The sequence below is a fragment of the Schistocerca gregaria genome, chromosome 1, assembly GCF_023897955.1.
Source record: "Schistocerca gregaria isolate iqSchGreg1 chromosome 1, iqSchGreg1.2, whole genome shotgun sequence".
In the NCBI taxonomy this organism is placed as follows: Eukaryota; Metazoa; Arthropoda; class Insecta; order Orthoptera; family Acrididae; genus Schistocerca; species Schistocerca gregaria.
Window position 1 is genome coordinate 1,045,081,472 of NC_064920.1, and position 17,926 is coordinate 1,045,099,397.

The 17,926-nt window shown below is 39.8% G+C and overlaps 1 protein-coding gene across 8 annotated transcripts in view; it reads right to left on the bottom strand.

Moving 5' to 3' along the window:
- LOC126280766 (uncharacterized) overlaps positions 1 to 17,926 on the bottom strand; it is a 108,467-nt gene that overhangs the window by 6,504 nt on the left and 84,037 nt on the right. For 4 of the 8 annotated variants that reach the window (XM_049979795.1, XM_049979794.1, XM_049979790.1 and 1 more), the window contains exons 11-12: positions 666 to 776; positions 391 to 589 (exon numbers count right to left, since the gene is read on the bottom strand). In XM_049979795.1, coding sequence (XP_049835752.1) covers positions 391 to 589; positions 666 to 776 — 310 coding nt within the window. The remainder of the gene's footprint in view (positions 1 to 390; positions 590 to 665; positions 777 to 17,926) is intronic. The other 4 variants (XM_049979796.1, XM_049979797.1, XM_049979792.1 and 1 more) reach the window with 1 other exon arrangement.

Below are 17,926 nucleotides of genomic sequence, written 5' to 3' on the forward strand. Positions count from 1 at the left end.
CACCTTTCACACTCAAAAACTGAATAACTGTGCAAACACACCTGTTGGCAGTGGCTAATTGGAGCTCCATTACAACTGGCTGCCAAGCTAAGATTGAAAGCTCCAGCAGATGTGCGGTGGTTTCTGTAGACAGTGGAGGGAGCAAGCAGAAAAATAGCGTGTCCAACAGCCACGCAAGCAATTTCCCTGTGGCCCAGGGCTTTGGATACATTGCTTTTGGGATTACCCTCATAGTATATGCATGGTCATATGATGTTATTAAAGGCAACAATTCCTCTCATTTGAAGAACTGTGAGCAGTTAATTAACTTAACACTAATTATGCAATTTTTTATGAAACTATGATTCTTATTTTTCAGAGATTGATCTTGAGAGAACATTTGATACTTACGATGCTTCACCACTTGTTGATCTGCTGTGAGGGCTGGAATCCTGCTGGTGAGACTCACGTTTCCTTTTATGGCGCTGACTACGTGTTAATTCTGGGAAGACCTTTATAACATCATCATAATCTGGAGGAGCTTCATAAACTGGTGGATCATCTGGCACAATCTCCTCAACACGTGCACCATCTGCATTAAATTCATGATCTACTAAGCTGGGTAATGAACGATCATAAAGAAAATAATTGAGGAATAAACATTTATGTATGAAGGGTGTACATACCGAGAAGTTCACTGATAGTTTGCAAATGATTTTGTAGTTCTCTTTGTTGACGTGCTCTTGCTCCCATTCGATATAGTAAAATTATTAAAGCAGCAATTAACAGAATTAAACCTGAAAATAAACAGAGAAAGAAAATAGATTCCTAAGCAATGTAAAATGCCACCTCCTTTATTGCTTCTGAAAGCAATTACCTCATTTTCAGCTATGGGGGGATTGAGTAGAGACAAAAAATATACATGAAGTTCTTTTACCACCCTTGATGAAGGAGGAAAAAAAGGACTGATGAATGAAAACTGGTTAATATTCTCTGCTTATTGTGTGCAAGGCCTTTATCTTCCTCAAGTGTATGACATATTGGAAGTCATCTTCTAAATTTCTTTTTCCTTTGCATGTTTTTTACAATCTTCAATATGGAATTACTCATTACATATGAAGAATAGTAATGCAGGTTACAACATTTATATTTTTAAAGTTAAATGATAACCATTGTCATTTTGAATTTCATGGAATACTCAAGATGAAGCTATAAACTTCAGAATGGTGACATCAGATACATCAGATGTGATGATTGGGATGCTGAGAGAAATCTAATGTGCAAGAATGATTGCAACTGTAACTTTGCATGCATAACAAGCCAGTTTCTCTTCTCCACACATACAAAGATGAATCTGAGTTTTTAAAGTCAAAAAATTTAAGAGTAATTCATGTCTGTTATACAAGACCAAGTAAGAAACATCATCCTCCTCTCTCATATTTTATTGCTATTAGCCATACCAAGTATTGCTTCACATCTCATTAACAATGTATAGATAAATTGTTTCAAAAGTCAACAGATGCTCAAGATGGTATAAATCAACCCCACTGGCCAACTGTGCTAGATGTCACAGTTGAGGATCCATGGTGTGAACAGCCTGATCGTGGTGGTGCCACAGATACTAGACTGGCTTTAAATCCAGGGAGTTTGGTGGCCATGACTTTCAGTCATCTGATGCTTCAAGGTGTACTATTATAATCGAAAACTCATTCTGGTGCTGTTTGAACCATGCACAGAAACTGTGATCTGTCCGACATGTTGCATTGTCCTTTTGGTTGATGCCACATACTTTACACTGATCAGCCAGAACATTATGACTACCTACCTAATAGCCGGTATGTCCATCTTTAGCAAAGATAAGATAACAAACATGGTGACTTGTCATGGCACAGAAGCAATGAGTCTTGGCAGGTGCTGGAGGGAGTTGGTACCACATCTCCACATGCAACTCATCTAATGCCCACAAATTCTGGGGAGAAGGGCAATGAGCTCTGACGCCACATTCAATCACATCCCACATGTGTTTAATTGGGTTCAGATCTGGTGAGTTGGGAGGGGGGAGGGGCAGCATGTCAATAGGAGCTTGACACTGTGTTCCTCAAACCACTTCACCACACTCCTGGTCTTGTAAAAAAAAAATTGGCACATTATCTTGCTGAAAATGTCATTTCTGACAGAAAACATGGTCACCATGAAGGGGTGTACATGGTCTGCAACCATGGTGCTTTGCATGAGCTCCACTGGACACATGAACACCCACATGAATGTTCCTTTGAACATAATGGAACTGCTGCTAATGTGTCTCCTTTCTGCAGTAGTGGTGTCAAGGAGCTGTTCTCCTGGAAAACTAAGGATGTGCAATCTCTCGTTGGCATGATGAAGAAGGTATCAGGATTCATCAGACCATGCAATGCTCTGTCAATGATGATGTGCCAATTTCAGTCCTAGTTGCCGATGTCTTGGTATTAGCTGCGGTGGCCCATTGTTAGGAGTGTTCGGTTCACTGTTTGCTCAGACACACTTGTACTCTGCCCAGCATTAAAGTCTCATGTTAGTTCTGCCACAATTTGCTCCCTGTCCTGTTTTACCTGTCTGTCTGACATCTGTAATGAATGGTGGCCACCCAACCTTACAAAATCTGGACAGGGTTTCACATCAGTTTTGCCATGTATTGATGACAGTCACCACAACACTCCTCGAACACCCAAGTTGTGCAGTTTCTAAAATGCTTGTGCTGAGCCTCCAGGCCATCACAATCTGCCCTCGTTCAAACTAGATAGGTCATGCACCTTCTCCATTCTACACATGGACAGCTTGCTCACTGAAACTACGTGCATTGTGCATGTGTCTGACTAAAAGTCATTCCTTGCCAGGTGATGCTGCTATTGCCTGGATAGGTTTATATCAATAGCAGGTCAGTGTTCATAATATTCTGGCTGATCAGTATATATGCCTTGTACTGCTGGTGCTGCCACCTGCTCTCTGGAACTGTTATTGTGCACTGATTTTGAACATAGGCAGTAGTCACATTAATATGACTGGATTGCGTAATTTAGCTGTACATGGGATATCGTTTACAAAGAAATGCACTGGCACTACTAAATGAAAGAACTCATGGCTAACTACTGTTGCAGATACAGCCAGTGCATGAAACGTGTGGTTATATCATGAAGACCTGTGGCAAGTGCTGTCAGAAAATATGAAAACATTTTTATTTCGTGGCATGACTACAACGGCATCAAAGCATTTACATCATTATTCACCTTATGCGTCAAAAGGTGGAAGGCCAGTCCCCTGTTGTTGAAAATATCGCTTGGAGTATATGAATGCTCTTTTGCTGATATAATCCACACTAAATCTTGTACTATACACTCAACTGATTGTGGTTGGTGGGCTGTCCAAAGTCTGGAGTTACCTTGTATGAAACTTCTAATATGACAAATGGTCAAAAGACAAATGCGAAACATTGAATGAATGGGTGTGAAGCTATGTCTCCTACTGACAATCAGACAAGGTTGTAGACATTGCCTCTTTTGCTTGAGAAGCAGCCTTTACAGTCAAAATCCAGGCACCCACAGAGGGAAAATATGTGGCTTTTAGTTGTAGGCAGCTTGAACAAGAAGTGGATAACGACTTATAAGAGGGAAACACCATCATGGGAGAAGATTGTTACTCAGGGGGCCACAAATGACAACAGCTATGCAGGATCTAAGTACATCCTCAGTTATTTCCACAGATTGGCAGAAATTGTGATGACAGCTAGCCTCACTTGTGGAAACATAGCAAAGCTGTTGCCTTGGAGCATTGTTCTGACTATTACAGTACATTAAATTTATTCCATGAGTCCTGCAGTGAGGGTTGTCTGGGATGCAGAAATAAGTCAAGGACTTACTTTTTATTTATGAACAATACAGTGAAATTACTTATTGTTAGCAAATAGTATAGCAGAACAGTGTTATTACATTACTACTATTACTACTACTACTACTACTACTACTACTACTACTACTACTAGCTTATGGCAAACAGCAAATTCATGGACAAAAAATGTCGCTTCAGAAACCAGTTATTAAATCTTTCTGGATATCAAATATGAATATTCAAAATACTAAAACAGTAGTTGTTAACTATCACAATGTTTGTGATAAAGTTCCAGAACTTGCCTCTTTCTAAGAAAACAATCACAATCACGTAACACTGACTACTTATAGCTGGATATAGCCTGAAGTAGAAAGCAAAGAAATATCAACACATAGATCATTTAATGTTAAGATGATTATTAGATTCCCATTAAGGTGGAGTGTTTACGGCATCAAGCACATCTAGTGAATTTGATATTTCTGGCATATGCCAGATTTAGGTGCATTGATCACATATTCATTCAAAAATGCCTAAAATCAATAGCACCAAAATACACCAAGCATATGGTACATGTAGACCATGAGTTTAATTTGCCTAGTACCAACTGGAAAGCTACATATATGAGGGTGAGTCAAATGAAAACCTTAAATTTGTAATAACTAATCGAAATTTCGCACTGCTATCCTGGAAGTTGGTAAGCATGCTACAAGCAGCGTGCAGAATGGCGTGTAGGTGTAGGTGGCAGCATAGTGAAGATGCACAGATATTGTCACAGTACCAGTATAAAGTTGGCTGCCCCACTTGTGACTTACACCAGGAAAGAACAACATTCTGTTATTTGATTTTTGCATAGGGAAGGAGTGAACCCTATTGAAATTCATCGATGAATGAAAGTTCATGTTCGTGATGCATGTTTGTCACAGCAGTAAGTCTACGAATGGAGTAGAAAGTTCACAAATGGTGTGACTTCAGTGGAAGATGCTCCTTGCCCAAGTCAGGCACAATGAGTTGTGACTCCACAGAACATTGCAGCAATTGAAGCCATAGTGAAGGAAAACCACCGAGTGACACTGAATGACATTACAGCACGTTTACATATTAGTCATGGGTCAGCATACCACATTATGCATGATGTGCTCCAGTTTCACAAAGTGTTTGCAAGATGGGTGCCACGGCAGCTGACTCCTGAAATGAGAGAACGACATGTTGATGCTTGTGAAGAACTTCTTCAGTGCTTTGAACGAGGTGATTACAGATTAGTCATGGGTCAGCATACCACATTGTGCATGATGTGCTCCAGTTTCACAAAGTGTTTGCAAGATGGATGCCATGGCAGCTGACTCCTGAAATGAGGGAATGACGTGTTGATACTTGTGAAGAACTTCTTCGGTGCTTTGAACGAGAAGGTGATGTCTTCCTTGCAAGAATCGTTACTAGGGACAAAACCTGGGTTCACGTCCACCAAACGGAAATGAAGAGAGCGAGCAAGGAATGGTGCCATTCCTCATCACCAAGTGATTTCCATATGTTTGAACCACTCAAAGACGCATTGGGAGGAAAGAAGTTCCGTCCTGATGAAGAGGTATGCCACTTGGTGCATGAGTGGTTGCATGGACTACCAAAAGATTTTTTTTCTAAAGGAATTTATGCACTTTGTAAGCACTGGAGGACATGCATTGAACATGGGGGAGATTATGTTGAAAAGTGGTACAGTTTTGTACCACTTCTGCACAATTAATAATATTTTTTTTTTAAAAATTAAGGTTTTCATTTGACTCACCCTCATACATTACTAGTAATGTTGGTAAACAGACATGTGAAATAATAATGAATGTGTTCTCAGACAACTGCCTCAAATGGCCAGTCCAGCAGCACATATGAGAGAGTAATATTGGAGAGTACAGTTATTTGCACAGATATCAAATATTTGAAAATACTGGTGTTTATACAAATACAGAAAATTACAGAATATATAAACATTATAAACAAAAGTTATTTCAAGAACCTTCTAGAAATGATAATGCTACATAACAAATAATTTCTGGAGGTAGGATGTGAACTGGTGACTCACAGCATGTCAGCCAGCAGTGCCAAGACCTACACCACACAGCATGCACCCCAGGTTTTGATGTTGCGCCTTCTCCTGGAGAAAAGTGATCCACTGTTTCAGAAATGCTCATTGAAGCCAACTACAGTACCCTGGTTGTAGATTCTGTTAATGGTCCTGTGTACGGCGGAACTGAAATATCCCTTTTTTCTGCTTGTTTTGTTACATCTTCTTTGCTATACTGAGTATTGAAGATAGCCCCTCCTATTGAAGCTTCACAATCGCCAAATGAATCTTTAGTGTCCTTGAAACTCCGATCATCAATATGCACCTCTGGACTGCAGTAGGGCTTCATATGGAAATGAATGATACTTCTCAGCTTTTGTCTTCTTGGTGAAGGGTCAAAATCTTCAACTTCCTATGTTAATGCATGGGAAGTTCAGGTTGAGAAATATGAATAATTTATGAATAAAAGAGAGGACTCACCTAAAGGCAGGAGCGCTGCATTGTCAATAGATGCAGAAACAATAGGTACAGAGCTTTGCTAGCTTATGCCTGAGACAGCCCTGCATTGTGCTCAGTTGACTGCCAGCTCTTTCCTGGTCCACGGTGAGTGCGTTGGAGTGAGATGGGGGTGTGGGTTGCAGTGGGGTGAGACTAGTCTATGAAATCACATGCCCAGCTGTCTGCTATCTGCACCCTCTACCTGCACCCCTAGCTAGCCCACAGACGGCTTCCCATTCTCCCATGAGCTGTTAAACGCTTCCCTTCCAATCACCTCCTTGTCTCCCACCTCTCTCCATCCCTCACCCCACCCTGCACCCCCACCTCATCCCAGTATATCCCAGTGATGCCCAACAGGTGACAAAGGATATTATGTAGCCCAAAGTAGCACTTCAGTAACTTTTCTGATAGTCACATAAAAGTCCATATCAAGTTTCCCAGGCTGCATGTCACTGACTGGTACTTTACATTATAGCATTCCCAGTCTCCTTGCTGGGCCACCAGGGTCCATAAGTGCATCAGCTATCTTGCTTCCCTGATCCTGGCAATGAGATGTTTCACATAGCCAGCATTAAGTATTGGCCTGGTTGAAATGGGAACAGAGTATCCATTGTTAATTCTGCCTTATGACCATGGAGCAGACAGAACGGTGTAAAGCCTATAGTGTCTTGCATCAGTATGTTGTAAGCAAATGTCACGATGGGCAGTACTGTATCCCAATCTCTCCATTTGACATCAACATACATCAAGAGCATATCTGCCAACGTCTTCGCAATGTGTTCTGTGAGGTCATTCATCTGTGGATCACAGGCACTTTCCACTCTGTGAGTGATTTCACAATGTGAATTTACCTCTGGGAACAGTCTCAAATGGAAAGCTTTTCCATGAACAGAGATCATCACACAGAGTTCTCTGTGCTTTGGAATAATGTTTTCTACAAGGAACTTTTCAATATATGGAGCTTCAGCAGCTGGCACAGCTTTGGTGACAGCATAGTACACCCACAATTTTCATTTGCTGATGTTGGAAATCTCCCAAAGAAGCTGTCTCCAGTTTAGTGGAATGGCTCTGCTACCTGTGGGATTGGTACCATATGCCTCAGAGGTAACTGTGGCATGTGCTTCCAACATTGGCGTTCCTTACAGTGGGTTACATGGTGTGTAACAAATTGATAACAAGCTGGCCACTGATACCTGGAGTCTTCACAAATCCCACACGATTAAATGTTGGAGTGTCATGGAAACAATTCAGGATACTTGCCCATAGGTATTCTGGGACAATGAGCGACCATTTCCGCCCCATCAGTTCATAGTTCCTCTAATAAAAGGCACCATTTATTAATTAGAATTCTCCTTTTGTTGGTTCCTCCTCTTGTTTTCAAGGTTTCAGTGGTTGTCAGCAGTAATGGAACTTCCCTCTGTTCAGCAGAAATGTCTTTTAATGCACTGATGACTGGGATTTCACCCCTGTCACTGTGTTCTGCAAATCATTCCTTGAAAGTCAGTCAGCATTCATGTGTTTGCGTCCACTTTTGTAGAACACTGTGACATCATTGTGCTTCTGAAGCCTCAATGCTTATCTTATCAGTCAACATAACAGATTCTTCAGGCTCATAAGCTAGTATAGAGAATGGTGATTTTTTAACTGCTGGAATTTAATGATAGCCCAGACAACTGCAAGGTACTCTTTCTCAGTTGCAGAGTAGTTGGTCTTGGTCCTGGGGAAGTACTCTGGAAGCATAAGCTGTCACCACTTCAACATCTTCCTGTATTGGTACTGGAACTTCCCATATCCAAATACCATCAGTGTCAGTGTGAAGTTCTGTCTCAGCATTTTAACTGGAGAAGATGCAAGTACTTCCTTAACGACAAGTAGAGATCTTTATTGTGCGTTTTTCAGGAAACTTTGGCATCTACCTGCAGTATTCCTTGCAAGAGACATGCTTTGGTACAGAAGTAATTTATGAATAGTCCATAGTACGACGACATTCCAGGGAAACTTCTCACATCATGAATGGGCTGAGCAGTATGAAAATCTGTGACAGCTCTCATTTTCTCTGGATTCGGAGAGACTCAATCACAATTCACTATATGCCCCAGGATTTTTATTTCTTGGGTGACGGAAAGTCAGTTTTTCTGACTCATGTGGAGACCTGCAGTCTGAACACGGTTGTCAGGTAGCTTAGATGTCCTTCAGATGTCTTCAAAAAAATGGCAATACCATCCAGATAGCAAAGACATGTCATCCATCTAAGGTGTCAATGCAAGTTGTCCATCATATATTGAAAGGTGGCTGAAGTTCTGAATAGTCCAAACAGCATAGCTTTGAACTCTGAGCCCATCAGGAGTTATGACGGCAGTCTCTTCTGAGTGAGCCTCATCAACTTCAATCTGCCAGTAGCCCAACTAAATGTCCATAGCTGAGAAATACTTGCTCCTTTCAGGCATTCTAGGATGTCACCAATTTGCAGCCATGGTTAGACATCTTTCTTCATGACTTTGTTCAGTCATCAGTAGTCAATGCAGAAACACCATGTGCCATTGATCTTCTTCACAAGAACCACAGGAGAGGACTAAGGACTCTCTGAAGGTTCCCTGATTTCATCCTGCAGCATCTTCTCCACTTTAACTCAGATTATCCATCCTTCAACCAGTGACATGCTATTTGAGTGCTGGTTTGTTGGTGCATAATCCACAGTTTTGATATGATGTTTTACCATGGGCTGCTTGTTCTGTCTTCCCTCCATTCCAGATTTGAAAGTATACAAAAATTGACCCAGAATGGCTATCATTCACTGGCGTTGTTCCTCAATGAGGCCAGATCGTATTGGCAGTCCATTAGTAACTTCCTGCACTGCATTGTCTGTAGTGATAGTGGAGCACAATTCTTCATCAGTGACACATTCTACCCTCCTGGACTGGTTTGGCTGTCCCCACTCACATAACTTTACAGATGAGTTGTGGCTGCTCATGACAGCTAGTATCCCAAAGTTCTCCTTGACTGTCACACACATTGTGAATCCTAACATGACAGAAGCTGACAACATGGTGAAGTATGTTATAATGACAGAAGAATACATCGAGTGGGGTCAGCATATCAAGGAAACAGATCCTGACCAATGTCTCTGGAAAATACAGATGGATGCCTGATGTATATTTGACGTACTGCTGTTTTGGACTGCATCTATCTCCTGAATATACAGATTTATGAATGATGCATTGCTTGTATACTGGTTCCTGTCTGTGAAGACAACTGCTTTATGTTGCCTAATTTAAGCCACAATGGTATAGGTGTTTTGAAATACATGACATCTCCACCAAACAGTATCATATGGTAACCACACTCAAGTCCAAATATGAAAGCAGGATCATCAGTGAAGTACAATGCTTAGAAATGAAAGTATTTTTATTACTACTAACACCAATGTACAACCAGAACAGAACTTACTTCCTGGGCAGAGAGTGCAGGTACTTATACCAGCTTTGAATGTTCCAGAATGCCAGTATTTGTGCAGACATTGAATATTTCAGAATATACAAACATAAAATATTTCAAGAACCTTCCAGGAATGATAGGTGCTAAATAACAAATAATTGCTGGTGCTTGGCTTTGAACAGATAACTTGCAGAGCATGCCAGCCAACAATGCGAACCCTTACCCCACAATGCCTGCACCACAGCTCACAGCTGTATTTTATATCTCCTGACCAGATCTTGGTGGAAGGAGTATATAGAAGGTCTATACAAGGGTGATCTACTTGAGGACAATATAATGGAAATGGAAGAGGATGTAGATGAAGATGAAATGGGAGATATGATACTGCATGAAGAGTTTGACAGAGCACTGAAAGACCAGAGTCGAAACAAGGCCCCAGGAATAGAAAACATTCCATTGGAACTACTGATGGCCTTGGGGGAGCCATTCCTGACAAAACTCTACCATCTGGTAAGCAAGATGTATGAGACAGGCGAAATTCCCTCAGACTTCAAGAAGAATATAATAATTCCAAACCCAAATAAAGCAGGTGTTGACAGATGTGAAAATTACCTAATTATCAATTTAATAAGTCACAGCTACAAAATACTAATGCGAATTCTTTACAAACTAATGGAAAAACTGGTAGAAGACGACTACGGGGAAGATCAGTTTGGATTCCGTAGAAATGTTGGAACACGTGAGGCAATACTGACCCTATGACTTATATTAGAAGAAAGATTAAGGAAAGGCAAACCTACGTTTCTAGCATTTGTAGATTTAGAGAAAACTTTTGACAATGTTGAATGGGATACTCTCTTTCAGATCCTAAAGGTGGCAGGGGTAAAATACAGGGATCGAAAGGCTATTTATCATTTGTACAAAAGAAAAATTCGGAGTAGGTATTAAAATACATGGAGAAGAAATAAAGACTTTGAGGTTCGCTGAAGACATTGTAATTCTGTCAGCGACAGCAAAGGACTTGGAAGAGCAGTTGAATGGAATGGACAGTGTCTTGAAAGGAGGATATAAGATGAACATCAACAAAAGCAAAACGCGGATAATGGAATGTAGTTGAATTAAGTCGGGTGATGCTGAGGGAATTAGATTAGGAAATGAGACACTTAAAGTAGTGAACGAGTTTTGCTATTTGGGGAGCAAAATAACTGATGATGGTCGAAGTAGAGAGGGTATAAAATGTAGACTGGCAATGGCAAGGAAAGCATTCCTGAAGAAGAGAAATTTGTTAACATCGAGTATTGATTTAAGTGTCAGGAACTTGTTTCTGAAAGTATTTGTATGGAGTGTAGCCATGTATGGAAGTGAAACATGGACGATAGATAGTTTAGACAAGATGAAAATAGAAGCTTTCGAAATGTGATGCTACAGAAGAATGCTGAAGATTAGATGGGTATATCACATAATTAATGAGGAGGTACTGAATAGGAGTGGGGAGAAGAGGAGTTTGTGGCACAACTTGACTAGAAGAGGGGGTCGGTTGGTAGGACATGTTCTGAGGCATCAAGGTAACACCGATTTAGTACTGGAGGGCAGCATGTAGGGTAAAAATCATAGAGGGAGATCAAGAGATGAATACACTAAGCAGATTCAGAAGGATGTAGGCTGCAGTAGATACTGGGAGATATAGAAGCTAACACAGGAAAGAGTAGCATGGAGAGCTGCATCAAACCAGTCTCAGGACTGAAGACCATAACAACAATAGATCTTTTTGAGAGTGCCATTAAAGATAAATGGCCATGAATCCAGTACATTAAGTGAGAATTTTATCAAAAATAAAAAATTAAAAAAATCTGCTGATAATATTTAGGTCCTGTTGCCATTGTACATCAGACATAGGCACAATGAGAAAAATATAAGACATATTAGAGAGCACAGTCAGTCAGTTTTCCCGCTCTTTACTGAAATAGGGCCTACAGAAATAGGGCAGGAAGTACCCTCTGCAATGCACTTGAACAGTTTGCTCATTTGCGCATAGTATCTTGCAGAATATTTGAACAGGTGTAGGGATTGGGACTGGAATCATGCTGCTTCTGAATTTGTTCAACATTACTCAGTTGTGAGTACAGCTTTTGGTATGACACTGAACAGAGGCATACTAAATCCAAAATGAACAACCAAAGTACAGCAATAGTAAATTATACAGTGAAATGTTTGTTTGCAAATTAAAAGTAAAACCACTTTGTTTGTTTCATGTGAGTTTCACGAGTACTAGTATTTCACTTACAGAAAACATTTTAAAAAATACGAGTTCACCATAAATCACTCAGTAAGTCAGTTTTGTGCCTTCAACAGCACTGCTACATATGAACCAGCCCTTCAGTTAATTCTTTTTTGATATTACCATGATGTTAATGAATAATAACCAAGTTTTTTTTCTGTTCTTGTATTGATCTGTGAGCAGTACTTGGAATTTCATCTTCTTGTAAACTTACAGTTTGCTCAAGTGAATTTTCCTTTTGTTAAAGCAACCACCGGTAACACAGTTTTGGCTAATGCTGGTCTCCTTAATTTCCTTAGTACAGACAAAAAAATGTGTTAATCAGAACAAAACACAATCAACATAGTTGAGACCAGATCACTTTTAGAATTAAATATTTTGTTGTAAACCATGTCTTGTTGGTACCCAGACAGTAAGAGCTAAATGATGGCAGAGGGAAAGGAAATGACCTGAAAGTAAAACTATACAATGTGAAGTATCCACTGCCACACCCTTCAGTGGTTGCATTGTATAGCTGTAGCTGTAGAATTGAGCTAGTGTCCAGAGCACAATCAGCTATAGGGGATTGAAACTGCCAAAATCTTCAATGGTGGATGGAAAAAAACCACACAACACCACATAAGAAGTTGCGCAACATAAAAAAAAAGTTGGTAGTAGTACCATTATGAGGATGTAAATTAAGATTGCTTTAAATGCATGCTGTAACAGTCGTGAACATTAGTTACCTTTGAGATTGGACATGGTGGTTAATGTTAGTCAAGAATGCCTTTAAGGTGACAAAGATGCCATTATCAACACTTCAATGAGTTTGAACAAGGTTTTGTAATATAGCTATGAGAAGCTGAATGTTCCTGCTGCAATACTGCAGAAAGAATTGGCAGGAAGGTTGCCACTGCACATGATTTATACAGACATGGAATATTCCAGACTATAAAAACATAAAATATTTCAAGAACCTTCGAGAAATGATAGAAAATAATAATTAATTGCTGGTGCTTGGCTTTGAACAGGCAACTTGCAGAACATGCCAGCCAGTAATGCTAACACTTACACCACAAAGCATGCACCACAGATCACAGCTGTATTTTATATCTCCTGACCAGTTCTTTTTGAGAGTGTCATTAAAGGTAAATGATCATGAATCCATTACAGCAATGAAGGTCATAAAGGTGATAAGTTTATCAAAAAAGCTAGGAGAGTGTAAGCCACTAACATCATAAAAATACAAGATGAACTGAAAATATTTAGGTACTACTTCCATTGTACATCAAACATAGGAATGTCTTATTCCAAAGCTGTTTCACAGAGGAAGACTGCACTGTAGTTCCTTCTCTAGATTGTCACACAGATGACAAAATGGTAGATATCGAAATAGATGACCTCTCAGTATATTTACTCCTTAATGAAATTTGTCCTAAATAATATATCTCTTTTTCCAACAAACAGCTCAGTTCATACATACAATACCGGGAACAAAAATGATCTGCACAAGGACTTAAAAGCACTTACTTTAGTTCAAAAAGGGGTCCACTACTCAGGAACACTCATCTTCAATAATTTGCTAGCAAACATAAAAAATTTAGTTACAAATAGAGATCAGTTTAACAGGAGCCTGAAAGACTTACTAGTGGCCAACTCCTTCTACTCCATTGACGAATTTTTTAATAGAAACAAATGATGTGTTGTATATATTTATACTATTAGTATTGTTATTTCAGCTTAAAAAAATAAAAATAAAAAATGAAAAAAAGGTGACATGTTCCACATCCATGAGGATCTCCTCAACACAGATCTATGGAACGAAAACTAATCTAATCTAATCTAATCTAAACGACAGAGGGATAGAGGAACAATAAAAATTGCTCAAAAGAGGAAAGGCCGCTGGATCTGATGGGATACCAGTTCGATTATACACAGAGTACACGAAGGAACTTGCCCCCCTTCTTGCAGCAGTGTACCGTAGGTCTCTAGAAGAGTGTAGCATTCCAAAGGATTGGAGAAGGGCACAGATCATCCCCATTTTGAAGAAGGGACGTCGAACAGATGTTCAAAACTATAGACCTATATCTCTAACATCTATCAGTTGTAGAATTTTGGAACACGTATTATGTTTGAGTATAATGACTTTTCTGGAGACTAGAAATCTACTCTGTAGGAATCAGCATGGGTTTCAAAAACGCAGCTCGTGCTATTCGTCCACGAGAGTCAGAGGGCCATAGACACAGGTTCCCAGGTAGATGTCGTGTTTCTTGACTTCTGCAAGGCATTCGATACAGTTCCCCACAGTTGTTTAATGAACAAAGTAAGAGAATATGGACTATCAGACCAATTGTGTGATTGGATTGAAGAGTTCCTAGATTACAGAACGCAGCATGTCATTCTCAATGGAGAGAAGTCTTCTGAAGTAAGAGTGATTTCAGGTGTGCCACGGGGGAGTGTCATAGGACTGTTGCTATTCACAATACACATAAATGACCTTGTGGATGACATTGGAAGTTCACTGAGGCTTTTTGCGGATGATGCTGTGGTATATCGAGAGGTTGTAACAACGGAAAATTGTACTGAAATGCAGGAGGATCTGCGGCGAACTGACGCATGGTGTAGGAAATGGCAATTGAATCTCAATGTAGACAAGTGTAATGTGCTGTGAATAGATAGAAAGAAAGATCCCTTATCATTTAGCTACAATATAGCAGGTCAGCAACTGGAAGCAGTTAATTCCATAAATTATCTGGGAGTACGCATTAGGAGTGATTTAAAATGGAATGATCATATAAAGTTGATCGTTGGTAAAGCAGATGCCAGACTGAGATTCATTGAAAGAATCCTAAGGAAAAGCAGTCCGAAAACAAAGGAAGTAGGTTACAGTACACTTTTTCACCCACTGCTTGAATACTGCTCAGCAGTATGGGATCCGTACCAGATAGGGTTGATAGAAGAGGTAGAGAAGATCCAACGGAGAGCAGTGCACTTCATTACAGGATCATTTAGTAATCGCGAAAGCATTACGGAGATGATTGATAAACTCCAGTGGAAGACTCTGCAGGAAAGACGCTCAGTAGCTTGGTACGGGCTTTTGTTGAAGTTCCGAGAACATACTTTCACCGAGGAGTCAAGCCGTATATTGCTCCCTCCTATGTATAACTGATGAAGAGACCATGAGGATAAAATCAGAGAGATTAGAGCCCACACTGAGGCATACCGACAATCCTTCTTTCCACGAACAATACGAGACTGGAATAGAAGGGAGAACCAATAGAGGTACTCAAGGCACACTCCACCACACACTGTCAGGTGGCCTGCAGAGTATGGATGTAGATGTAGATGTAGATAGGCACAATGAAAAAAAAAAATAGAATGGTGGTCACAAGAATGTACGGTTGCAAAACTACCAGGCTCAGGCCAGCCAAGTGGCACAACTGAGAGGGAAGATAGGCATACAGCTCTTGTGCATCATACTGCATCTGTAGCAGCAATCTGGGCAGCAGTTGGCACCATGGTGACAGAACAAACCGATACAAATTAGATACTTCAAGGACAGCTCTTAGCTGGATGCAAGTAGCATGCATTCCATTGACCCCAAACTACTGCCACCTGTGAGTTCACTGGAATCCAATGGGGAGGGCAGTGTAGAGGTCTGCTGTGTTTTTTGATGAAAGCTGGTTCTGCCTTAGTGCCAGTGATGTCTTGTGTGTTGGTTGGGAGGAGGCCAGTTGAGAAACTGTCTGTGTGTTAGACACACTGTACCTACACTTGGAATTATGGTCGGAGATGCGATTTCATATGGCGGCATGAGTACTCTCATGGTTATCCCACCGCATCCTGACTGCAAAATTTTACATCAATCTGATGATTCAACCTGTTGTGCTGCCATTCATGAGCAGCATTCCAGGGGTGTTTCCCAACAGGATATCACTCAGACACATACTGCTGCTGTAGCCTAACATGCTCAACAGAGTTTCGGCATGTTACCTTGGCCTGCTCAATCTCCAGATTTCTCTCCGATCAAGCACATATTGGACATCATCAGATGACAACTCTATAGTGTCATCCACAAATAGCTTTAATCCCATAAACTCACATCCAACACCAGTACAACACAACAGATGTATGTCTGCATGCTTGCATTCAACATTCTGGTGGTTATACCAGTTATTAATGTATCAGTATTTCACATTTGCAATGACTTACCTCAAGTTTACATAAACCTGTGATCTTTCAATGTTCATCACTTAAATGCGTTACCTAGATAAATGTATACTTAAAATTTCATTACTGTACATTAATTATTCTTTAGTGCTGAATTTTTTTCGTAAGTGTATAATCAAATGTGATATCAAGCTGTTATTCTGGAGCAAGAAGTTAAGAGCCAAGCAAATGTTTGTTGTATGTTATGGGTATAAAAGATAAACAAGATGGGGCAGGGATGAACACAATCTGAATATGTGCAAATTTCAAAGTTTTCAAAATTAGAAAATTTACATTCTGTGTAGTTTGTAAAATAGTTGAAGATGTTCTTCAGAACAATGAGATAAATGGAGAAACATTAGAGATACTCTTAGCAGCCCACAAAGCGAAGCATTAAACTTCTCATAAATGGGAGCAGGCACAAAATCTTCAAAATGGAGAATTTATTAAAATACTTCTGAAACATCATTGATCAGGTAGCAAACAAGCCACCAATTACTGGGCTGAAAGTTTTTACAAGTGGTCTGAAAGCTACTGCAATTCATTTCAACAGTTCTGTTAAATGTATTTTTACCATGACATTCTACTCTGAGCAGTGGATTTGCTGTCAATAGTACTAACAGAATTTCCACATACTAATCCAGAAAAATAACTGTACACAGGGGCAAGCTAGAAGATATAAAGCTCATTTTGGACCAGTTGTGTACCTTAACCAATTAGGCATCAGTCCACAAAGAGAAGTGTATGGAAGGGTGGCTATAATGAAGAAAGAATGCAGATTTAAACAGTGGATTCCACACAATAAAAACATACATTAAACAGAGACATGCATACCAGTCACGGCCTACATTTGAATTTCTATAGTAAACAGTTCTTGGCTGAAGAAATCTGCCGTCTTGTAAACAAGAGTGATAAGAAGCACAAAAAGATTGCAGGTCAGAGTACCTTGGAGAAATGGATCACTAGGGAAGCCTCATCTCGCCCAACTAGAAGAAACATCAGGCAGCCTCCTCATCTGCATGATTTTTTACTGCCAAAAGCAGTAGCTACAAATTGCACAAACAAGAAACATTTAAAGTGAAGGTAGGTGGTACTGTAGATTTTCCCACAAATTCTATAATAAAGATCTTTCACCAAAATGTTCAGTCCCTAAGCAATAAAGTAGAAGGACTAAATATTTTATTAATGCATGAACTAGAGGATATTTCCATAATGTGTCTTTCAGACCACTGGCTTGACGAGAACTTAATTAAATCTGTCTGCCTACACAATTTCACTCTGGCTGAGTACTATTGTAGACCTAGTAGTTACTATGGAGGTGTAGCCATATATGTAAAAGATAATATAGAGTTTACCAAAATAGATAATGTCACCTCCCTAAGTTGTGAAAAAGACTTTGAGATGACAGTGATAAAAATTCCAAAATTAGGTTTGATAATAGCTACAGTGTACTGCTCTCCAACGGGAAAGTTTGAGGTATTTTTAGAAAAAAATGGAAATTTTCTTAAATAAGCTGCATAAAACAAGGTGTGATGTTGTAGTATGTGGTGACTTTAACATAGATTTTCTTAGTAAATGTAAACAGAAAACTGCCCTTGGCAATCTCATTAAAACACATAACCTTACAGCCACAG